General features: G+C 39.5%; 3 protein-coding genes across 3 annotated transcripts; all 3 read left to right on the top strand.

The window, feature by feature from the left end:
• Positions 1-5,889: 5,889 nt before the first annotated feature.
• On the top strand, positions 5,890-6,870 carry K444DRAFT_390391 (uncharacterized protein). The gene has a single exon (XM_024872432.1). The coding sequence runs from the start codon at positions 6,185-6,187 to the stop codon at positions 6,695-6,697; it is 513 nt and encodes a 170-aa protein (XP_024737217.1). The 5' UTR covers positions 5,890-6,184; the 3' UTR covers positions 6,698-6,870.
• A 1,941-nt stretch (positions 6,871-8,811) lies between these two features.
• K444DRAFT_612505 (uncharacterized protein) lies at positions 8,812-9,041 on the top strand (the record flags this gene model as incomplete). Its single annotated transcript, XM_024880148.1, has 1 exon — positions 8,812-9,041. The coding sequence occupies exon 1, from the start codon at positions 8,883-8,885 to the stop codon at positions 9,036-9,038; it is 156 nt and encodes a 51-aa protein (XP_024737218.1). The 5' UTR covers positions 8,812-8,882.
• A 2,080-nt stretch (positions 9,042-11,121) lies between these two features.
• Positions 11,122-16,492, top strand: K444DRAFT_663155 (uncharacterized protein; the record flags this gene model as incomplete). Its single annotated transcript, XM_024886793.1, has 2 exons — positions 11,122-16,226; positions 16,444-16,492. The coding sequence occupies 2 exons, from the start codon at positions 11,122-11,124 to the stop codon at positions 16,490-16,492; spliced, it is 5,154 nt and encodes a 1,717-aa protein (XP_024737219.1).
• Positions 16,493-25,423: the final 8,931 nt, after the last annotated feature.

The following is a 25,423-nucleotide window of genomic DNA, read 5'->3' on the forward strand; positions in this document are numbered from 1 at the left end:
CATCCCCCCGTGTTGGCTCAATGAAAATGCGTCGTTAAACTCACAATCTCGTCATCAACCTGCCTCTTCGGAATTCGCACTGTCGTAGTGGCTTCATTGGTCAGTTCCAAAGCAGGTTCGCAAAACTCTTGGTGTAAGAATCGGCGACCCAAACAAGGGCCACACCACCAACCACTTCATCCCGATGCCCAATCTCGAAATGCATACGAATCAGTCTCTTCGCTTTCAAAAACATAATGCAGTGTTGACTTGGAACCTGCTGCATCCGGCAATGACCCGCTGCAGGATTCACTCAATCCCCTTTCCACGAAATATCACCATCAGCTCGTTTCAGCCACGTCCTCACCAAGAAAACAAGCAGAACTCCCTTCGTTACGTCACCACCCGTCAAGCGAAGTGACCTGCAGCAGCTGTCACTAGTGCATTCGGGTGAGGCTGGTCAGCAATTCTCCAAGTTCTGGCTGACACTCAATAAGAGCACATTCCAAACTCGACCAACACCTGACAACCTCGGAGTTCGACGGCAGGCAGAACAACGACACACGGTGATGGGGGTGAGATACCCGTCCCAGATTGAGGCCATGGGCCGGAAAGCTCTTCAGCAAGCCTCCATGTAAGCTTTTCTCCCAGTCTCGAGTCTCCACTTCCTGCTTCACCTTTGACCTTTGAATTATTGAGACGGTCAAAACTAACAATATGCTCTTCTTGCCAGCTTCAAGAAAGTAGCGATTATTACCACAGCTACCACATTGCGCAGGCTTGGCAATGATACCTGAGGTATCAATACCGTATTAATACCACCCGGTATTAGTCAGTATTACAGGGATCAATACTGGATCGATTGGTATTGATACTAAGCGAGCTCTCACCGCCTTTCTACCCCGCCATGCTTTACTCCCCTCCTTCCTTACCTTTTCCCTCCTCGTACGACGACTTTCTCTAAAGTATATCCTCAAAATGTCTTCTTTACTTGAACCAGACGAGTCCCTTATACCATTACTTACAATAGAGTCAGTTACATCCGATCCAGCCCATAGCAAGAAGCGATCCCCTACTTGGGCCCACTGCCGGCAACCCCACCAAGATGAGATTCAGTCCTTTCTTTATTGCCTTTACTGCATACGAGGTGAAATTCCGCCGCCGTACGGTAGTACAAGCTCAGGAAATATGGCAAAACATATCAAGAAGCACTACCCTGAGATTATAATAGAGAAGGCTCTAAGTAAGACTCAAGAAGCAGTAAAGAAGTAACTTAGATAGCTATATCACCAAGCTAAGGCTACTAGTGAGGCTAAGGAGTTCGATTTGGAGATCCTTGAGGCTTCTCTTAATATAATAGTCCTTACAGAAGCTCTGATTTCTCTGATTATTATACGAAATCTCTTATATACTACGGTTAAATAGCCAGAGTTTCATACCTTTTGCTAAGTACTAAACCAGGCATGTGAGGGCAAGATTACTACCTCTCACTCTAGAGTTTCTAATAAGGTCAAGGAGGCTTGGGCAAGACATAAGGATATTATACGAAAGGCTGTCTAATTAGCACTCTTACGGATACATATTTCTCTCGATATCTGGACCTCTCCAAACCGATATCTTCTCTTAGTAATCTGTGCCCACTTTACTTCGTACGACTCAAAGAGACAAAAGGCCCTTCTTGCTCTCAAGCAAGTAGGTGGCCATTCCGGGGAAAACCAGTTTATAGTCCTTCTTCTAGTCTTTCAGGACTATGGCATCGTACGAAAGCTTGGGGCTATTATAGCTAATAATGCCTCTTCTAATAATACTCTTTGCCGGGCTATTTAACTTTACTAGAAGCAAGAGTTTAGCTTGGAATGGAACATAGTACAAATGCGAATTCGCTATATTGGCCATATTATTAATTTAATAGTACAAGCCTTCTTGTTTACAGGCGTGGTGGAATTAGAAGCCCTTAAGTCATACGATAATTAAGAGAAGCGAGAAGAGTATACGGATAAGGAGGCAATAAGAGCTAAGTTTAGGCTCTTGGGACCGCTTGGTAAGGGGTATAATATTGTGGTTCATATCCGTAGATCTGCTAGTAGAATAGTATAATTTGTCAAGCTTATAGGAAGGCTGGTTCCTATAGATAATCATACGAGGTAAAATAGCTAGTATAAGATACTTGATATTCTCTTATTCTTGAGGCCCTATATTGAGGCCTATTACCAGGCTTATAAAGAGGAGCTTGAGGATAATATCTTGAGCTTCAAGAAGTGGGGAAGGCTTCGTATGATTCGAGACTTTCTTTACCTCTTTATATGAGCTACTCTCTTTACTAAGGGAGACTCTATATCCATTAATTATATGCTCTTTATAATGGATATATTAATTAAATATATTTAAACCGAGATTATAAGTTATACTTCTTCTTTTCTCTTCTTTTCTCTCTTTCTTTACCTTACTAATATATAATATAATAGGCCAAATATAAAAAGAAAAGAGATCAAGAAAGCCAGGACTTCCTTAGCCGGCTTAATATAGTACATACTATTCTTAATAAGTACTATACTAAGACTAATCTCTCTCCCATTTACGCTACTGCTTTGATCTTAAATCCTGGTAATTATAAGAGATATATTGAGGTTTACTAGCTAAAGAAGTGGGCAAAGCCGATTTTAGCAAGCGTAAAGGCACTCTGGGAGAAGTATAGAGAAGAGGCAGCTATGCCCTTACCTTCCCATATGCCTTTCTCGTACGGTAATCCCTCTCAAGATATACCAGAGATGGATCCCTTTAATAAGATTGCCTTATCTCTTCGTATAGTTACTAGGCCAGCAAGTAAGGACGAGTATAAGGACTATAACTCACAAGACTCGTATGATCCTGGAAAAAGGGGAGCCCTTGCATGGTAGTATCAAGATTATGGCTATTAATATTCTCTTAATCCCACTAATGAGCAATGAGCCAGAGAGAGTCTTTTCAGGAGGTCGTCGTACGGTAGCCTGGGATAGAGTATAAATGGAAGCAGAGACTATTGAGATGAGAGAGTGCTTAAAGCACTAGAAAAGAAGCGGAATTCTAGATATCTTCTTTGAGACTAGCTAGTTTAAAGGGAGAACCAATAAGAATTATGTATTTTAAGGCTCTTATATGATCTTAGATTCTTTTAGAAATTTCCTAAATTTCTAAAATTTCCTAAATTTTTTTCCCTAGGCTAATTTTAACTATTTAGGAAGGACCCTTTATCTTTACCTTCTGCCTTCTTCCTTTATTAACATTAATACTAATAACCTGATCTCTCGTACGATGTTAATATCTTATATAATATTAAATAATCCTGCTCCTGGTAGTAATCCCCCTGCCTTGCCTGCTCCTGGCCCTCCTATACCTGCCAATCCAAACCAGCAGTAAGTCTCTTAAGCTTAGCTACTCGTATAACTATTAACCTGCTAGACTTGTTCCTTTCGTTAACCTTGTAGGTAATGCCTTTGCTCTTAGTACAGGCCAAGCTCTTCCTCAAGGCCAGTGGATAATGGTGGTTGCGGGCTAGTAGCTAGCTGGATTTGTAAGTAATTCTTCTCGTACGAGAGGGCTTAAGCTAACTAGATTCAAGTGTTATAATAACCTCCAGAACCAAGCTCTTGCTCTTCCTGGCCAAAACGTCCTTATTAACCCCAATCGTATCGCAATTAGTCAAGTTATGACTCAGTGCCAGTTATATATTAATGCGATTCTCATTTAGCGTAGAGGAGCTAATATGACAGCCACTCCTTGCCGTTCTTGTGCTCGTACGGGCCTTAATAATACCATTTTCCCTGAGTGCCGCCGGATTATGGGTCAATGGAATAACTGCTGTGGTAATTGCAAGTGGCCGGACCATGCTGCTACTTGTACTTGGGGAGGGGATACTGAGAGTGAGAGTAGCGATGGAGATATTGGCACTAGAGGACGTGGAGGACGTGGAGGACGTGGAGGAGGACGTGGAGGAGGACGTGGAGGAGCTAGCAGTGGTGGTCGTGGAAAGGGAGGACGCCTTACTCAACGTGGTGCTGTGAGAAAGATCCCTCGTGGAACTGGTAGGGCAGCTGCATTACGTATAATTACTTAATAAGGGGTATTTATGGCCTTACTTATACTTTATAGAGGCCGTACGAGGGTTTGCAATCTTTTAGATAGTACCTTTAATATAAATAGTCCTCTCAAAGTATCAAAAACACCAAGAATCTCAAATATACTAGGATTAGCTCGCTTAGGATTAATACCGGTATTAATAGTATTGATACCTTACGATTCTGGTATTAATCCGGATCAATACCCGAAATTAGGTAATATTGCCAAGCCTGACATTGCGGCGAAATAAGCACGCTCTGATCCCAAAGTTCCTCCAATTTACCACACTTTTCTGGCCGAACGAGAGACGTGGAGGCATTCTTGTGAGTACCATTCCATGGGAGCAAGTGAAGTCACAACCTTGAGCTAACTACGACGGTAGTTGTGGACGAGTTCCCAGGCAAAGACCGGCTGTACAACTGCTTGCTGAGAGCTCTGGAATACGCTCTGGAATACAAGGAGAGGGTATCTTGAGGGCATGTGTTTAGGTGGCGCATACCGGCACGGCCACATCGAGGAGAACCCAAGCCGTCTCGGCGATTCTCCCAACCAAATTCGGATCCGGAGCCAGGATCGGAGGCGAGACTTGGGGCCGCATTCAGCGCTGAATGTTCAGCTGAGCGACTGGACATTCTGATTTTCCCAGCTCCCCAACGACCAGTCCCTCAAACTGACTGCGATCGAGCTGGTAAGGATCCCTTGCTAGCTCTCAAGGGATTGCTGAAAGTTGTCAATCTGCGAGGGGAGTTGTTGGTGATCTCTAATCGAGAGGACGTGCTCGACCGCCGGCTGCAACGTTGTAAGAAATTGCTGTTCCATGCTCTGGCCGGCTTCTCCACAGACGATGACCTTGCACGGGACATGTTGTAGAGTGGCAATACGCAATATAAACGACCTTTCCCGTTTCCAACTTCTTCGGACCAATGATACGATGATGGCTTTGGCTTCTTCGCCAAAGGTCTCTTTCCAGATGCAGTATGATTCCACGCCTCAACAGATCATTGCCAACTCCATGCCGAAGGCAGGATCATTCAATGGTGCGGGCTGGTACCGGCCACATTGAGGAGGAAAACCCAATCCGTCATTGCCAGCTCCATGCCGAAGGCAAGGTCATTCGTAAGCACCTACCCAAGTCTGTCTCAATTGTCCCGAGTCTAAGCAACCTTTGATAGAGCAAGCCACTTCGGCAAAGGGCAGCATGAGAAAGGAGATTATCAAAGAACTCTTTATCTCTGGATGCGCAGAGAGCTATCGAAGTTTACGAAACTTCCACTTACGACATTCAAGCAGAGTCAAGAACCGAAGTTGGGGTGTTGTCATCTCTCGCAAGGAAAGCCAAAAGTTTCGGGCAAGCCAGGATATACACCCTTTTTCACAAGACACGGCATCTTTCAACAGCGGATCTCTCAAAGGCTACAAAACTCCCATTCATGATGTACAAGCATTTCCGCCACCCACAGAAGTATCATGACCTTGACTGGAGTCTGTTGGCAGATCATGTTGCCTCCACCATGAATCTTTACCTCCAAGTCCGGAGCGAGAGATTGGCCAGAGGAGCCAAACCATGTTCCCGTCTCCGCCATCGGCCCCATGTTCTTGTGGGGGGTCTCGAGCTACATGAGCAAACGGGTTTGCGCTTGAACGATACTCGGTTCATGCTTCTTGGTTCGCAAATGGTGAAACACAATAGGTCCTGTCATCTGGCGAAGATGAGTAAACGTATTCATTGTCCTCGGTCCGAAGCTGAACCCCACTACGGCTGCCTCTTCAGCTCGAAGCAAGCCACATACAACAATAGACAGAAGGGCGATGAGCTCACCTACCAAGGCGGCACATGGAACGATATATCTCAGCTCAGGATGTCGCAGCACGAAACCACGCTGGCCAAGCTGGGCTGCAATATTTGCAACGACTGCCACCCACTCACGACGAGACCTTGTTCATCCAAGAAGCAGTATGAAGGAGTTTGCATCCGCCCACAAGGGTGACCAATCATTCATTGGCAGAATCCCAGCGTCGAACAGTCATACTGATCGACCTCAGTCGAGGATATTACACGCGATTACCTGCCGCGATTCGGAACATCATCAACAGGCAGCGTCTTCCAACCATGATTTCGACACCGTCTGCGGTTTCGAGCATCCTCCACAGATCACTGCCCTGCAACCAGAACCCCTGCCCTGTCTGTAAAGCAACAGCACCGGAGCCTCAATCAGAAGGTCTCTATGATGAACTCAAATCTCCTTTTGGGAAGTTTTCCGAGGCGAACCCGGATGTGCCTTCTATTAAAAGGCCCCCTGCGCCAGTTCTGACCCCACAACCACGCGCTCGGAGAAGCCGTTTTTCAACCAAAGATCCCTCGCGGTTTCTCGAACCCGGATGTACCTTCTATAAAATCCTCCCTGCGCCAGTTCTGACTCCACAACCACACACTCGGAGAAGCCGTTTTTCAACCAAAGATCCCTCGCGGTTTCTCGAACCCGGATGTACCTTCTATAAAATCCTCCCTGCGCCAGTTCTGACTCCACAACCACACACTCGGAGAAGCCGTTTTTCAACCAAAAATCCCTCGTGGTTTCTCGCCGGTTGGCCAAACACACACTTCCTTGTGTCCGTCTTTTAACTGGCCCGGCTGACCAAATCCCACAAATGGCCTGCCTACGGCTACCGAAACACAACAGGTCTCTATGCTCTCAAGATGACAACAAAGTTCGTCCCGTCTCTAGAGCGTATTCGATGATGGGATGAAATTTGCTGTCATTCTAAATGTACTCGAGACGGGTTATCGCAAACTGGCTAAGGCTGGAACATGAAAACGTTGTCGTGAGACGCCGTTTTCGAGAGAAGGTGGGAGGGGTTTAGCCCGACCGGTGAGAAATCGTGTCTTGGTCGCAAGCTGGCTAAGGCTGGAACGTGAAAACATTGCCGTGAGACGCCGTTTTCGAGAGAGGAGGGTGGAAGAGGTCATTTATAGACTGACAATTTGAGAGCTGGGGACGGCTTCCCAACTGGCCGCCTCATCTACAGGTACAGCCAACTGCGATACGTTGTTGCGGGAGATGAACTCGAAAAGGCGGCGCTCGCTCGGAGGGGCAAACAAGAGCAAGAGGCCCTCCTTGGGATGACGAAGCAATACATGACGGGGTGATCTCGTAGTTGAAGGATTGAGACCTCTATTCTGCTTACTGAGTCTTGATTGGCATGCCTTTACCAACCACTTGCTACTCTTGTCTGCGCTGGATCTTCCGGCGAGCAGGATCTCGGATTTCGGTCTATAAAAGGCCACCTTGCGCCGGTTCGAAATCCAGCATTCCAAGATTGACATACACTCTTCCTTCGCTAGGACGTCATAATCCAGCGAGATGTTGACAACTTCTCCAGAGCCTAGCTCTTGGAGTATAGTCTGATGAGTGCGTTTCTGCTCCTGCCGAAATTGCAGAAGTGCCGAGTGTGTGTTCGGTCCAAGATGACAACAACTTTCGCCCTGTCTCTCGATACCACTATCATCAGCCTCAACACACCTCACAGCGTACTCACAAGCGTGTCATTTGCTTCCCAAGAATCCTCTTCTTGCTGAGTCTTCCCGATTCCCCACGCCTGATGTCGGGGGAGTTGTGACAATCCCCACCCGAAGAGGGTGTGAATGTCAGTCTTGGTTGCAATTACCATGTCGTCTCTTGAGCCGGCACAACGAAGGCTTTTATATACGGGATTTGGGCTGGTGCACTGCTGTAACATGATGTTCTGGTGAAGAGGGGCTGAGGGTTTCGATCGTGGGATGCCTGGGACAAGCTCAATCGACGGTCGGCGTTGGAATTATGTGCAGAGGCCCATTCAACACTCTTTGGCGAGGCTGCAGTGCGTGGCCCCAGCTCGGTCGTCTATAAAGCCCTCGTTGGGTCCTCTCTCGGACTGCAACCTTGTCTCATACGGCCAAGACTGACATTCATGGTCTGTCCGTGGGATCGTCATCGCATCAGCGAGTTCGACCAGCAGTGCATGGTCTCTTGGGGCACTTGAAAATGGAGTTTGTTCTGTTCCCTCGCGAATTTGACAAGTCCCACGGCCTCGACTCGTGTTTCCAGGTTGGCAGCAAATTTCGTCCCGTCTCTGGGCTTCCATGATATCAGATTAGGTGAACAGCAAGGCGGGTTCATTAGGCCGGTAATATTTGCTGTCACAAGAGCTTGTGCCTCGGAAATGACAGCAACTCTCGTCCCGTCGTCGGAATCTCGCGGTCGAGCAAGCATGATCGCGCATTGGACATCTTTTAGAGCTGGCGCGGCCTGTGCCCAGCATCCCCAGGCAATGCATCCCGTCGCTGTGTTGCTCAGAATCCCGAGCCGACATATTAGGTGGTGAGGGAAATGCTAGAGTTGCAGTTGAAGAATGGATGGATTCCGTGGCTTTAAATGAGAACCGTTGACTCCTTTCTCTTGGAACGCATAGAATCTTGTTCGGTCACGCATCCGAGGGTGGTACTCACCCGCACCAGGAGATTAGCATTCTCCAATTCCACTCCAGGTCTCGCACGGGTTCGCCAGTTGTTGAGTACGCCTCGGGAGGAGCACCAACAACTCCGACTGAAATTGAGGGCTCGACTTCGATTCAGGCTCCTCAGCGCTCGCTGTGGAAATTGGGGAAGACGCGAGAGTTTGTCTGAAATCCTAGCCCCGATGTGCGTGGGATCGGGAAGACGGTCCGGAGACTTTGGCAGCACTGGATGATGATTTCGGGGAGAGTAGCCTGCGTCTCGAGGGTTGTGTCCGCCATGGATTCGATCACGACCTTTCATAGCGTGAATCAATATGGCAACGAAGGCCAGTAGCAGATGCTTTGGCGGTTGCAGAAATGAAAGCAAGCGTGGGAATCTTTGGCATGATATTTGGAAACTTTCGTGCTATGATCTGCTCCTACTGTACTGGGCTCGAAATTCAGAGGCTGGATCTTGCACGGGAGCATGAGTGTTTAAGGGATGAATGTATAGGCACATGGAAGTGGATTCCATTATCCTGGATGCTGGGGAAAGATTCCTCGCTTCGACAAAGTAAGAAGAGTGCATGCTTCATGGAGGAAAGCAGCGTTGGGGTCTGCGAGCGTGGGCTTTCCAGCGCTATCCATTCTTCCTTCCAAGTAGAGCCGATCACTCACCCGCAAGGACTTCCTCGCGACTCCTTTTGTCTTTCCATCAATTCAAGCCTGAACTCCTTTGGAATCTTTGTGTCTGGTCCCGATATGAGGGGACCTGCCTTGAAACGGTCTTCTTTCCATTCCCTGTTGTGGAACTCGTGGAATCAAATGCATGCACCAGTGGAGAATAAATGCAAGTACTCCCCGGGGAAAGTTGACGAATATGAACTTGTAATTCCAATGCTGCCAATCAGTTGTCAACGCAGCGAGTTCTATTCTTTCTGAACCGTGTCTTGTCCTGCGCTCTAAATGATCTCCGCTTTAACCATTCCCTCCATTGTATCTATCACTTATTCCATTCCCATGTATCTCGTCCTGGCCCTTGATTGCTGGTGCTGAGCGTTGTCTGTAGCACCGAATTGGGAGTGCGTTAGCCAAACACGCACGGCTACAGTTTGCTGCCGATCTTTGCCGCCGAGACCGCTCGAAGCTTGTTTATTTGTGGATCGCTGAACGCCGTGTGCATGAGCCATGTCCAGTCCTCCGCTTCCTGACACTTCGCAGATGTGATTTGCCACGAATAGCTTCCTAACTACGTTTCATTGCCTTTAGATCCGTTGGAGGGGTATATCTGCCGTTCAGGAGTGTATCGTGCGTGGCTTGTTGCTCCATTCGTCGTTTATTCTTTCCGCAGCTGTCTGCAGATCACCCTGTAGCATGTGTCGATATTGAAACTCATTTCCGATCGTTGAAGTTGCAAACTCTGCCAGCGTGTTAGTGAATGTTGGCAGAAGCATTTTGAGGATCGGAGCACTGAATTGTATCTTGTTGCCACAATCTTGGTGCCAAGCTGCACGCGTGCTGCTGCAAGCTTCTGCAGACGCGTCCACCAATCCACTCCCACACACCCAGCAAGCGCGTGTCTCCAAAGCAACCTCTTATGTATTCCTACTGGCTTGGAGGTATTCTGCCAATCTGCGGCGTGTTTAGAGCATCGGAAACCCTCCCTGGTGTCGGTCTGGTGCTGATATCGCAGCAGGCCGAACATAGGCCACGGCAACGCCACATCTCGGACAGGAAGCGAATTGTGGACTTCTCTGGCTCGGTAATCTGATTAGCGTATGCTTGGAAAGCTCCAAAGGGATGAATACCACGTTGTCGTCCATCTGCAGCCCCTTAGCCACTTTTCGTGCACAGCCCAGTCAATTTCTTTCACATAAGAAGCCCCAAATGCACGTAGCGCTGTGATAATGCATATTCGAACAACGCCATCCCATCAGCTTTATTTTTAAGAAAGAAAACGCCCAGGGGTGTTGTCAACCCAACTCGTGATTCTGTCGTCCCTCTTGGTGTTCTGCCAAGCCTTTCCCAAAACGGAATAGCCGATTTCAAGTCAACAACTTTCCAATTTCCCATCCTTTTCCTTCTCTTCTCTTCATCGTCAAACGAACCCTTCAATTGTCCCATATTGAATGCTTCCTTGACGATCTTGTGGGCTTTTGAGATTAAACTGCCGCTCTCTCGAGAGTTGGTGGTAGGGTGTCCCCAGTGCTTGTCACTTGGGTACATTCGTCAACTTCTTTGGTGTGCACCTCTTCGGAGCAGCACACTGTGCGATTTGGAATCGCCATCTACCTTCTACCTATCTTCACCGATACAAAGCTGCAACTCTCTCGAGAGTTTGTGGCTGGATGTCACTGGTGCTTGTCACCTGTTCCATCCTTCTCCCCTTTTCGTGTGTGTTCCTTGGAACTCGCACAGGCAAATTGGATTTGCCATCTTTCTTCCACTCTCGGCGCAGGTCTTAGTTGACTCTGTGTCTATCCCTTCGCAGGTCTTAGTTGACTCTGTGTCTATCTCTTCGCTGGTCTTAGTTGACTCTGCGTTGTTTTTGTCGTTCTTGCAGTTGCGGCTACAATGGCTTTGCAGGAGCTCTACCCTCTCTTCAAGAATAACAAGAAGCAGAGGCTTAGCAAGGACTTTGATCTCTTCGCCCGAGATCATGCACCTCTGTACCAAATGGACGAGTTGAAACGTCAGTTCTCTGTTGCAGAACATGAACTCGACAAGGCGTTCGACAAAGCAAACGAGAAAAGAGTCGCTCCTTGGGACAGTGAACCAATGAACCACAAGCTTATTGCGGAGTTGGAGGAGCGCAAGAAGATGGTCACCGAAGGCAACAAACTGGGGAAGAAAGCCCTTGAGACGCTCGAAGCGATGAAGACATACACCACCATGATCGACGAGGGACCGACGCGGATCCGGAAGGAGATTGCGGACTACATCTTGAGCATCCTGCCAGACGCCAAGGATTTGCTTCTCAAAATTGACTTGCATATTCAGGGCGAGATGAAGCGATTGAGAGTGCACAACACGGAGCTGATTGGGCAGAATGCGGTGTTGAAGTCTCAGGCAGAACAGGCAGGGAGCTCGAAGGATGCTGAGATCATGGCCATGTTGCAAAAGGTGCAAGGGAATCTTGTCGTGAAGGCGGAGGAAGAAAAGGCCGAGTTCGAGAGATTAAAGGAAGTGGAAGAAGATTTCATCCGGAGCAAGGACCGTTGGGACCACGCCAGACAAACTTTCGATGAAAACGAGGAGCAGTTTCGAGTGGATATCGAGCAGGTGAAAGAGGAGCTCGAGAATTGCACCGCGAGAATAAATCAGATGGACCGACTGAGGCAGGAGGCTGACGAGGACATCGAAGAGCTCGAGAACGCAAAGGAACAGCTTGGCGAAGAGTTGGCGAAGGAGAAGAAGAAGGCTTCGGACGAGAAGCAACATGCCAGGGAACTTCAGGCATCGCTTGGAGAGGAGCTGGATGAGAAAGAACGCAAAGATCGGCAGATTCGACAACTCGAAGAGGAGGTGCAGCAGCTGTGCCAAAGCAAAGATGAGCGAATTCAACAACTCGAGATGGAAATGCAGGAGCTGGCTGAGACGAAAGACCAGAAGATCCAACAAGTTGCGATGGAAAAGCAGGAGCTGGCTCAGATGAAAGACCAGATTATCCAACAAGTTGTGGTGGAAAAGCAGGAACTGGCTCTGATGAAAGACCAGATCATCCAACAAGTTGCGATAGAAATGCAGGAGCTGGCTCAGACGAAAGACCGGAAGATCCAACAACTCGAGATGGAAAAGCAGGAGCTGGCTCAGACGAAAAACCAGCACATTCAACAGCTCGATAAGGAGAAGCATGAGCTCCTGCAGAACGCCGTTTCAAAGGATCGCCAGATTTCGAAGCTCGAGAGAAAGGTGGAGAAATCAGCAGCAGATTTTGAGTTGGCGAAGGATCGATACCGCGAGTATTATGGGATCTCGCAGGTGCAGGAGAGAGAGCATCAGGGCCTTCTCACTTCGAATGACAGGTTTGGTCACCTCTTGGAGCATGTCACTAACGCTGCACACAGAAAATCCAACCGAATCGGCCGACTTCATGGCGGGAACATGCGACTGAAGAAGGCTGTAATGGGGAAGAATAAACAACTGCTCGAGAGAGATGAGCGCATCTCTCGCATAATGGCGCAAGGGAATACTCTCGAACAGCAGAAGGCAACCTTGCTTGCAGAGAACGAAGAGTTGCAGATCGACCGCGACTCGTGGAAGAAGGCTGCAGAGGACCTTGACAACGAGCAGACTTTCTGGTTCGAGGAAAATGAACGACTGGGAAAGTCTGTCGACTCGTGGAAGAAGTATGCAGAGAATCTTGACGAGGAAAAGAGAACCTGGCAGCAAGAAAAGATCACCCTTCAAACCGACAGCACAACATGGAAGAATGCAGCTGATGCGCTTGGAGCAGAGAAGATTGTGTGGAGTGAGAACAAGATGGAGATGGAGACCGAGACTTCTACGTTGTTGGAGACGCTGTTTCAAGCACAGGAGGCTTGGGATGACGAGAAGGACGCCCTGAAGCTTCAATTGGAGGGATCAGGAAATGTAGCCCTGGAGAATTCCAACAACTGCACAATCTTGGTGGCTCAAAATGATCTGCAGGCTGCCCAGCTTCAAGGACTCGATGAGGAACTTCGAAATGCGATAGAAGAGATGGATACTGCGAATCGAGATCTCACTGCCATGACCAATGAGAAAAATGAGGTGAAGCAAGCCCTCGTGGCCATGACCACACAGAGAGACGATACACAACGCGATTTGGCTTCGATGACAGAGGACAGAGACACTGCAAAGTTCGACCTTGACAGGAGAACCACAGAACGAGATGATGCACGACGCGGTCTGGAGTCCATGGCCAAGGAGCGAGATGAAGCAACTGTTGATCTTAACGCTACAACCGTTGAACGAGATGAAGCACGACGCGATCTGGAGTCGGTGGCCAATGAGCGAGATGCAGCAACCACCAAACTCAGCATCACAACCATCGAACGAGATGATGCACAACGCGGTCTCGAGTCGGTAACAAAGGAGAGAGATTCAGCAACTACCAATCTCAACACCACAATCATTGAACGAGACAACTTACAGCGTAATCTGGAGTTAGTGACGAAGGAGCGAGATGCAGCAGCCACCAGCCTCGACACGAGAACTACCGAACGAGATGATGCACGCTGTGATCTGGATTCAAGGACGAAGGAGAGGGATGCAAGCGCCATTAACCTTAGCACGAGAACCATCGAACGAGATGATGCACGCCGCGATCTGGATTCGGTGACGAAGGAGAGGGATGCAACCGCCATTAACCTTCACGCAAGAATCACCGAGAGAGACAACGCACAGCGCAATCTGGAATCGATTACAAAGGAGAGAGATCAATTCCACGAGGAGCTGCAATTTGCCATACAGTCGACTCAGCAACTGCAAGAGACCTTTGACGAACAGAAGAGTCAGTTGGAGGAGGCTAGAAAGGAACGTGATACATCGCAGGAGAAATCAGTCAGGTACGGTGATGCTTGGGTGAGAGCGAAAAATGCATACCACACACTGAGGAAGGACTTCGACGACAACCTGAAGGAAGGCCAGGCACTCGAAGAGGAACATAGACTCTGTGCCACGAAGATTGATTCCGAGGTCCATCAACAGCTTCAACAACGATTCGACACTTTGAGCGAGGAGCATTCTTCGTGCCAAGGACTTCAACAACGACTGGACAAGCTACGCCTCGATCATTCTGTATGCCCTGATGAGCAGTACTTTGGCAAGCTTAAGGAAATGGAGTGGCAGCATACTGCGGGTTTGTGGGTCGAGAGGTCTGGGCATAATTCTCTCCAGGAGCAGTTCGACGCCATAAACCTGGAACATTCGACTTGCCCCGACAAGGAGACCTTTGCAAAGTTAATTTCTGACCACGATTGTGGCTTGTGGGTTGAGAAGGCAGTCCACGATTCACTCCAGGAGGAATTCAATGCCACGAAGCAAGAACATTCTTCATGCCTTGACGAGGAGACTATTGCAGGATTTCAGAAGTTGCAGGCTGAGCATGACGATTGTTTGTGGGTGGGAAAGACTGCACACGATTCGCTTCAACAACGATTTGACGCAATGGACTCGGAACATTCGACATGCCCTGACAAGATGGAGTTCAGCGAGTTGGAGCAGATGAAGTTGTCCCACGGTGAGGGTCTTTGCGCTGCTCAAGCTACCCTATCTGCTGCGGAAGAGGAGAAGGAGAGATTGAGAGATCTTTGCAACAACAAGGTGGATCGATCGGAGTTTGACGGTGTTAAGCAACAAGTCGACGCTTGGAAGAGCAATCACGGCATTGAGAAGTGTGTTGGCAAGGAGGTTTTCAATGTCTTGAATGAGAGATTCAAGACAATCTCGAAGGAACACGGACAATGCCCAGGTGTTGACGAACTTCAGCGTCTTCGAACGGAGTCTCAGCACGATAACTGCGTTGACCAGGCGACTTACGATGGACTTGTGGCTCATCATCAGCAATGCCTTACCGCTGATGAGGTTCAGCAGCTTCGAGGAACAGCAACACAACATGAGGAATGCCTTACCGCTGATGAGATCCAGGAGCTTCGTGAGGATGCGACTCAACACCGACAATGCCCCACCGCCGATGAGATCCAGGAGCTTCGTGAGGATGCGACTCAACATCAACAATGCCTCAGTGCTGATGAAGTTCATATGCTCCATGACTTCCATTCCAACCACAGCAACTGTGTCGATCGAGGCTCTTACGATATCGTGTTCAATGCGCATGGAGGATGTGAGCAGCAGCTCGCACAGGCAGCATCACTTCGGCAGGAGTACGAATCCTTCAAGACTGCGCATCAGGACTGCGAGGATGTGGCAGCACAATTGGGACAGCTTCAGGAGGAACATCGTCGATGTGGGGAGAGATTGAGATCTGGTACACCCGGTCAAGGACGCTCAGCCCAATCTTCTCCAGGTATTGGGACAATGGGTGCTGGAGGCTTTCAAGTGCCTGGGACTCCTCGATCTCAAAACCGGCGAATCTCGATTCCTCAAACACCAGTCATAGGACCCGCTTCTGCGCACGGCAGTGGACAGTCTTCTCCGGCTTCTGGCACATTCGCATCGCCAGCGACTCCTGGAGGACGGATTACAACAGGGATGGGTTCAATGGGTCTTGGTGGCATTCATGGCAATTCTCCTGGTCAATCTTCCTCAACAGCTGGTACATTCGGTCCTCCTCTTCAACAGCTTGGGTCACGACCTTACACCTTCCTTATCAGCGGGGAGCTCGCCAGTGGGCAATGCACATTGTCCGTCAATCCCTCGGTTATTCAGTTGATGGACACGCAAATCACTCGGTGGACCAGCAAGCCGGAGTACATTGATTGGTCGAAGCCAACGTCCGTCAGCCATAAGCGATGTTCCGACGCTCGAGTCTACAAGGTTGGAGTCAACAGAAACCCCCCTGCATCCGAAAATCCAAATACGGCGTGCAAGGACTGTGTCAGGAAGCGGGTTCTCTGTACATTGGTTGGAACGGGCGGTCCTGTTGTTGTGCCTTTGCCTATATCTGAGCGATCTGCTAGTGCGACTCCTATGAGTGGAGAGTATTATGTAAAGGAAAGGAAGATTGTCAATGCGCCGTAGGCATGAGAATTTGTTGGTTTCCTGGAGTTTGTACTGCTGGTTGACTGGAGAAGGGTTTCGTGTATAATTACTTTATCATGTCATAGATTCGAGGCGATGTAGAACTAAGAGCACACCATGTAAATAATCCAAATGCAATTGCACATCTCTAATATTCTGGATTCGTAACATGACGGCTTGATGATTTGGTGAACTCTATGTACATATGAGCAGACCGACGCTGGAGATGGCGGGCGGTCGTTATGCCAATAACATCACGTGACTGCCTCTCCTTTTCTTCCTAGTTCCTCTGGTTGACTTTGTCATGATCGTTTTATTGGCGATTAAAGTTAATTCTCACCCTATCTCGCGAGAAGTGCTCATGCGATTTATAGCAAAATCTTCGAATCATCATAACAGCCGCAAATCTGATCAATGCAACTTCCTCTTGAAAAGGGGCTGAAGCGAGTTTATCGCAGACCACATCACTGCAACCTCCACGACAAATGCAATTCTGGTCCAAAGACGACAATTACAGTTGTTCTGAAGATTCCAGTTATACTCTCATTAGCTTGAGAAGCCTGAAGGACTTATACGAAAGTATTGCGCCCGAAATCAATCTGCAGCAATGTGCTGAGTTCTTGGGTGTCGGGTGCTGCTCTCGCCTATTATCTTTAGAACTAGCGCCGCTACTCTAACTAGTAACTCGGCCGACACCCCCAATATTACTGAGGCCCACAGCTAGCTAGCGGACAAATCCGAGAAGCGAAAAGTGATTTTCTGATTTTCTGATTTTCGCACTGGCGCCCCCCCCCTCCTCCCCAAGGCAGAATTCCTAATTAGGGGTATAGCACCCACACGTGACTTTCGGCTTGGATAACGCAATAATAGTAAGGCTGCTTGCTTGTCTAATTAATGAAGTGAGAGCCCATACTACCGTATGAAATTATACTAAAATTGGGCCAAGTAGTATAATATAAAATTGAGTATTTATTGCAAATTACTATAGTCAGGTAACTATAGGCTATAAGCCCTTCTAGGATAATACTATTAATAGGATCTAATAACTTCCTTAATATTCCCGAGATTAGAAATAAGAAAATTAAACTATTAAAATAACTAAGAAGCCGGCTAATTACTTTTTTTTAGTAATTAATTAATAAAATTATATAGGGGTAATATTATTTGAGTTTTTTAGTACTTATATTACTAAAAAGTATATTATAATAGTAAAGTATATTCTGAACTTAATTCCTATTAAAATAACTTAATAGATTTTATTAAAATAATACTATATTATAAAGCTATTACTAAATAGGCTTATATAATATTAATTAAGAAGAAATTATAAATAGATTAAAAGATTTATATAGAATCTTAGTTAATCTATATATAATCTAATAGTAACTATAAGAATGAAATATCTAAATATATATTCAAATAGTAAATATGTCTTTCCTTTATATATAAATTATAATCCTATATTATCTAGAAGATATAGATAAGGAAATACTTAAGGATCTTAAGAATTATAATTATATAGCTTTAATTACTAGAGTTATTCACATATATAAGAAGCTTAGTCTTATTTACTATATAATTATAATAGATAGGTAAGCGGTAAATAAGTAACTATTTATAATATTATAGAGTAAGCTAAATAATAGGCGGGTTATAGGTTATAGATAGCAGTATTTATATATATACTTCTATTAATAAGGTTTACTAATAATCCGGTTAGTTTTTCTATACTTTACTATTTTGCCTTAGCTTGGAAAATTAGGGCCTTATTTACTAATATATTTTATTATTTATAGGGAGAGCTTATATATAATATTATAATTCCTGGATCCCGAGATAATTATATTATAAATATAATAGATATAGTTTAAGAAAAGAAAATATATTATATCTGAACCGGACTAGATTTAGTTAATTAATAAATATAATAAGCTATTACTATTTAGGATCGAGATATATACTTATATTAATATTTATTTATATAATATTATCTAAATATATATTAGAATTTTTAATTAGATTACCTATTTAGTTATATAGTAATATCTTTAGATTTATACTTAAATAGGCTACTATTCTTACTTTTTTAGGGCTAATTAAGGCTCTAAACTTTCTCTTATTACTAAAGTATACTTTATATTCTTATAGATAGCCGATTTATTAGTTATATATATAGAGAACTACTTTATTTCTGAGAAAAGTACCGAGAATTAGCAGATTAAATCCTAGTAGTAGGAGCTTTAGAAAAGCTAGCTATACTAGTAGTATATAAGTAATTCCGTTTCCCTATATCTGTCTCTTATTCTTTCTATTATTAGAAAGAAGTATTAGATACTAATAATTATATTGCTTTTTATTAAGGTTATTAGGTCTAGTATTATAGTACCGGATTATATAACTAATTCTAATTAGTATATATAGAACTACTTTTAGGAACTAGCCTATATCAGGGATTATAATTACTAATATTTATAGAACCGGATTACTTTACTAGTATTTTATATATAATAGATCCAAAACGAGATATATAGGTTTATAGACTTATAGAATATTTATAGGATTAGAAAAGACAGATCTAGGCCTAATATAGTAGCTAGTAAGCTATTTAGACTATATATAAGGCCCCTAGGCAAGATATAGTACTAGGGTCGCCCTATAAATATAAAGCTTTATAATATAATTCTTAATAATTATTTAGTTTAGAATAAGTAATATAACCTTATATAGCTTTATATAAATAATTTACTTATATACTAATATAGATATTAATAAGTTTTTATTAAGAGAAATACTAGAATAGTATTATTAGAAGCTTATATTTTATAGTATAAATATAGCTAATATTTATATAGGAGATACTAATAAAAATAATAACTAACTATATATTTAAGCTTATTACTAGCTCTAATATATAATTCGGGTATATATAGTTTCAGGGCAGCTACTAATATTAAAAGAATCCGAGAAGCTAACTAATAGATATAATACTACTATTATATGAAATAGAATTCTTAAATAAGTTATTCTAATAAATATAGAATATATAAATAATATATAGGCTAGAAGAATACCTATATAGTTCCTAATAGTCTAGAACTTTACCTAGTAATAGCCCTTTATTAGTAATACTTCTAATAATATAGGATAATTAAATAAGCCAGTTATAGAATAACTAGATATATTAAAATAAGTATTATTTATTATTAAATATATTATTTTTAAAACTCCCTTTTTACTTTTAAGAATAGTATTAATAGAATTATTAAGTTTATTTATTATATAAATATTCTATATCCTTAAATTCTTATCTCTTAAAATAGTACTATTATTTCTTAAAACCTATCCTAATACTATATATTTTATAGCTAAATACTAGTATAGTAATATCTAATATTATAAGTTCTATTAATCTATTAATAATAAATATAATATAGAAGCCGCTACTTTACTTATCTAGAATAGTAATACTAGTAAACTTAAACCTTATAGCTCTGGAATTCTATCTACATCTGTCCTCTTCTTTATATCTAAAATACTTCAGATTTCTAGCTTTTCTTAATATTCTTATCCCATATCTTTTTTTCCAGAAATATCTATTATATCTATTTCTCTAGTTACTATTATTATATAGCCGCCAGATACTAGTTCTATTTTATCCCAGACTTTTCCTATTCTAATAACCTTATAATTACTTTCTTTTATATTTCCTTTTACTATAAGCTATATTACTTGACCTAACTACTTTTCTAGTAGTACTTATACTATTATATAAGCTTAATAGGCTATAAATATAAGAGTTACTCAGGCTATTACCTAGGCTATAGCTTCTTATACTAGTAATAGGCTACCTAAAGCCCTTTAAGGTCTTATAAATCAAAATATAGCCGGATTTAATCTTATGAAATTATAAATTATAGTTTTATAGCTAGTTTTTTATAAATAGGTATTTAATAATATAAAGAATTAGAGAGCTAAATAAAGAACTATCTAATTTTCTAAAGAAATTAGTAATAAGTTTTCTCCTATTTCTTTTATTAGATTCTTTATATGAATTCTAATAAATGTTTTTTAATAGGTAGCTTTTAATTTGAAATAAATAATTAAGTCTTTTCTATTCTTTCTAATATAGTTTCTTAATAGCTATTCCCTTATTTTTCTCTCTATATTAGTAGACTTATTTACTATTATTAATTTATTAATAATATAAATAAACTAGTATTCTATACTAGTTCTAATAGTAAAAAAGCCTAAGAACTTATAATCTTACTAGGTTCTATTTAAACTATTTTTAATTTTTCTTATTATAATATATATCTGAGCCCTAAGGATATCTAAATAATTTTCCTTATTTTATACTAGAATAAGACTTTATATAAAGATATTTATCTTGAAATTACTTATAAAAAGCTAGAAAATACTTAGAAAGAAACTTTATATAAAGATCTTTATTTTAAAGTTATTTATAAAGAGCTAGAAAATACTTAGAAAATATAATAACTTGAGGAAATTAAATAATAGACTAAAGAGGTCCAGAGAGTTCAGGAAAGTATTACTTACTAGTATAAATATAAGACTTTGAAAATAAGAAGGAATCTAATAAACTAATAGATAAATAAAAATATATATATAATTCTTTCTTTTAATTCTGGCTCCTATTCTTTATTTCTTTTATAGATCCTTTTTTGTTTTTAGGTTTAATTAACTTATATATATTAGGATTCTTTTTTATTTACCGATTTCTGGAAGCTATAAGATAATATAAAAAGTACTACTAAAAGTATTACTAAAGCTAATTCTAATAGTAATAATAATAATAATAATAATAATAATAGGCTATTAAATTCTCTTTTAATTTTACTATTCTCTTTTCTAGTAAAGGAAATTATAGTTAATCTTATAGACTATATAAGTATTATTTTATAGTAACGGGTATATTAGAGATATAAATATACTATTTCTCTTTCTTATTAAATATAGAGAATTAATAGGTATAATATCTTTAGCTTTATAAATAAAACCCAAGGTATCCGAACTACTACTAGTATTTTACCTATTACTTCGAATAGAAGTCTAATTATTATTATTAAACTTCCTAGACTAATTAATCTTATTTCTCCTAAATGAATCTATTATATAAGGTCTAATAAATTATATATAAATATCTACTAAGATTAAGATAATTAAGAAAAAATAGGCCTAATATCTAATATACTTTTTCCTATATTTTATAATTAGCTTAATACTATTTTAGGTCTTATTTTCTTATAAATATATATATATTTAAAATTTATAATTAATACTTTAAAGTAATACTTTTTAATTAGTTCTTATATAATTTAAAAGTTAGACTACTAAATTTAATACTTTTATAATACTCAAATCTATTTAAGTTTATAAAGTCTTATAATTATTAGGGCCTTTATAATTCTTTACTTTTTGAGTTTAATACCCAAATAGTATTATATATTCTGCCTTTAGTATAGAAAAGGCTCCTAAAAGTCTAGGGTTATAAAGGAATTTTTATATTAAGAATATATTAAGAATATATTATATTATAATAATAAAATTATAGGTATTTATATATAAATATATAATATATTAGACTAGCTATACTAAAAACCATACTATATCTATATATAAAGTTACTAATTACTTTATATTAATACCGGACTTATATAATTATATAATTTTATATAATTAACTAGCTATAGAAAAGTCCTAAAACCCGAAACTTATAAAGAATCTTAAGGGCTTTAGGGCTTCTAAACTATTACTAGTATCTAGTACTTTTTAGGAAAAGAGTATAATATATTTTATAATAGATAACCTGTTATAAACTACTTAATTTTTAAGTTAAATAGGAAATCTGAGGGCCAGGCTTATAATTCAAATCTTATTAAGGTTATTAAAGTCTTTACTAGCTAGTACTATAGATTTAATAAAAATATTATAGGAATCCTATAGGTTCTATTCTAATTTATTCAGAAAATATATATAATATATCTTCTTATTTATTTCGATATTTATATATAATTCCTGAAAATTAAACTATTACTTAAGGAAAAAGTAAAAAAACTAGACTAATACCTTTAAAAACCAAGGCCTTAATAAGTTTATCTAGAAAAGCTTACTAATTCTTCTAAAAATAATCTAAGAAAAGTTTGAGTTTATTATATATTATAACTTATATAACCAGGAATAGAAATTATTTTAATAGGCCAGAAAGAGTTTCTTATATAGTTTATTTATATAACTAGGAATAGAGACTTGAGTTTATTATATAGAATTACCTATATATAGAAACTCCTATTATAAACTCCTTATTTAGATTAATTAGTTAAACCTATTTTTAATACTAAGTCTTTATTAAGATAACTTCCTATTTCTAGAGGCTTTAGATAAAATAGCTAATAAGTTTCTTAGCTATTAGCCAAGATTTATTAGCTAGAAAATCTATAAGTAGTAAATAAAATTATAAAATAGAACTTCCCTAATTATAATACTAAGACATTTTACTATAATATAAAGTAATTAGATATAGAAGCCCTATTAAATATAATATATCTTAAACTATAAGTTTATAAAATAGATATAAAGAGTCTTAGTACTTAATAAGTATTATAGTCTAGCCCAAAGGCGCCTATTATCTTTTATATCTAATTTAATAGAAATAAAAAGTACTTATATTTTAACTCGAGAAATAATTAGGACTTTTATATAGACTTAGGGTAATAGTTTGCTTTATAAAAAGAAAATAGACCAGAAATACCTATATTATATTAATCTTTAGGAAAAGTTATAATAAATACTATAATTCCTGAAATATTCTTAAGAAAGCTTTCCCGAACTAAAATAGGCTAGTTTATAATCCCGAAAGATCTATAGGAGTCTTATATACCCGAGAGTATAAGTATTTAAAGTAAATACTATTTAAGTCCTAATCTATAATAAAAGGAAAATAAAATATATAAAATAAAATATATAAAATAAAATATATAAAGTAAAAGTAAAATAAAATACCCGGATATTTAATAAATAGAAAGCCTAACTATAAGTTATAAGAACTAGTACTAACTAGATATATATATAGTAATATTAAAAAAGAAATAAGGTAAAGGGAACTAAAAAATAAATTAGTATATATTTTATAAAAATAAATAAAGAGATATCTAAATAGCCTAAAAATAAGAAATATATATTAAAAAAGTCGAGATTAGAAGAAGAAGAGCTATTTCCTATAAGAATAAATTAATATATATTCCAAAATAAAGAATAGGGGTACTTAGTAGTAGCCTAAAGGCTTTTATAAATATTAAAAGAGAAGAGGAAATATTAAAGTTCGGAGAAATCTAAATAGGAATTAGTTTCTTTTTTAGAAGTTCGAGAAAAGATATTTCTAAAAAGCCCGAAAATATAAAAAATATTAGAAAAGGAAAGAAGGTATTAAAGTTTAAAGGAATCTAAATAGGAGTTAGCCTCTTTTTTAGAAGTTTAAAAAAGGGTATTCCCAAAAAGCCCGAAAATATAAGAGGTATTAGAAAAAGAAAAAAAAAATATTAGAAAAAGAAAAAAAAGATCTAAAATTTAGCTTTCTAAGAAGTAAATAGGTTAAAGACTTATAATATAGGAGTTCTGGATAAAAGTAACCCGGAAGTAGTAATTAGATACTAGCTTTTAGTATTATTAGTAGAAGTATTAAAGAAAAAGGAATTTAAAGAAAGAATTTAGAAAAGGGGTTTAGAAGAATTCGGAGAAAGAAAGAAAGATTATAAGATAGTTAGATACTAGCTCTTAATATTAATAGAAGAAGTATTAAAGGAAAAGGAATTCAGAAAAGGAGTTCAGAAAAGAAATAAGGAAAAGAAATAAGGAGAAGTAAGAAGAAGAAAAGGAAGGTTATAAGGTAATTAGATACTAGCTCTTAGTATTAATAAAAGTATTAATAAAGGTATTAATAAAGGTATTAATAAAGAAGATATTAGTAGAGAATAGAAGCTTTTAGTATTAATAATAAAGTCGAAAAAATATAGAAAAAAAATAGAGGTTTTAGAATAAAAATAGAATAGAGTTATAGTTTTATAGAAAATAAAGTTACTAGTATAAGATAATTATATTATTATATAATTCTATATTTATTTTTATTATTTATTAAGGATATATATTTCTTAAGAAAAAGTATTATTTAGAATTCTTAAGCCTCTCTAATTTAATAATTATATATTTAAAAAATAAGAAATAAATATAATTATATATACTAAAATAAGGGAATTTTTCTTATCTAAAAATTATAATTATAGTATTACTAAATATAGAGATATAGAAGTTTATATAATAAGCTATATATAGAGATTTAAAGAGATTTAAATTACCTCGAATTATTTATAATTAGTAAAATAAATTAGCTAATTATATAAGTTAAGTATAGTTTAATTATTATTAGTATATCTTAGTTTTTATAAGTTAGTAAAAGAAAGAATATTTATATTTTTATCTTTATAACTATAATACCTAAAATTATAATTTTTTTAATATTTAAATATACTTAATCTAGGGCTATTAAATACTAATATTTCTATTTTCAGATATTATTTATTATAAATTTATTTAGATTTAAATAATTATATTAAATATATATCTTTATATCCTAAAAGTAAATAATAAAGATATAGCTATACTAGCTTTAATCTTAGCCTCGATTTTAACCTTAATCTCCTTTTAAAAATAACTTTAATTCTAATATATAATACTATTATTAAAGCTCTTTTTTATTAAAGATATATTAAATATAGCTTTAGATAATAGCTCTAATAAAGGCAAAAGTAGTAAAAAAGGCAATAAAGCTATAAATAAGCAGAAAAATAATATTTATAATATATTCTCTAATAATTTAGATTTAGTTTATAATATTTTCTCCTATTAATATATTTAATTAATAAATTCCTTTACTCTTTAATCTCCTTCTTATATATAACCTTCTTTTCCTCTTTTATAATAATACTTTAATCTCCTTATATTACCCGATAATACTACTAAAGTAATAAAGCAAATTAATAATAAGGCTAAAGTTAGAGAGATAGAGCTATATTAGGGCAGGGAGCTAAAGGAATTAGAGAAAGATAAGGCAAATCTAGAGGCAAGCTTAGTATATACTTGCAGAACTGAATTCTCTCAAGCTTATATTACTTATAGTAAT

Source organism: Hyaloscypha bicolor (assembly GCF_002865645.1).
Source record: "Hyaloscypha bicolor E unplaced genomic scaffold K444scaffold_60, whole genome shotgun sequence".
NCBI classification, from domain to species: domain Eukaryota; kingdom Fungi; phylum Ascomycota; class Leotiomycetes; order Helotiales; family Hyaloscyphaceae; genus Hyaloscypha; species Hyaloscypha bicolor.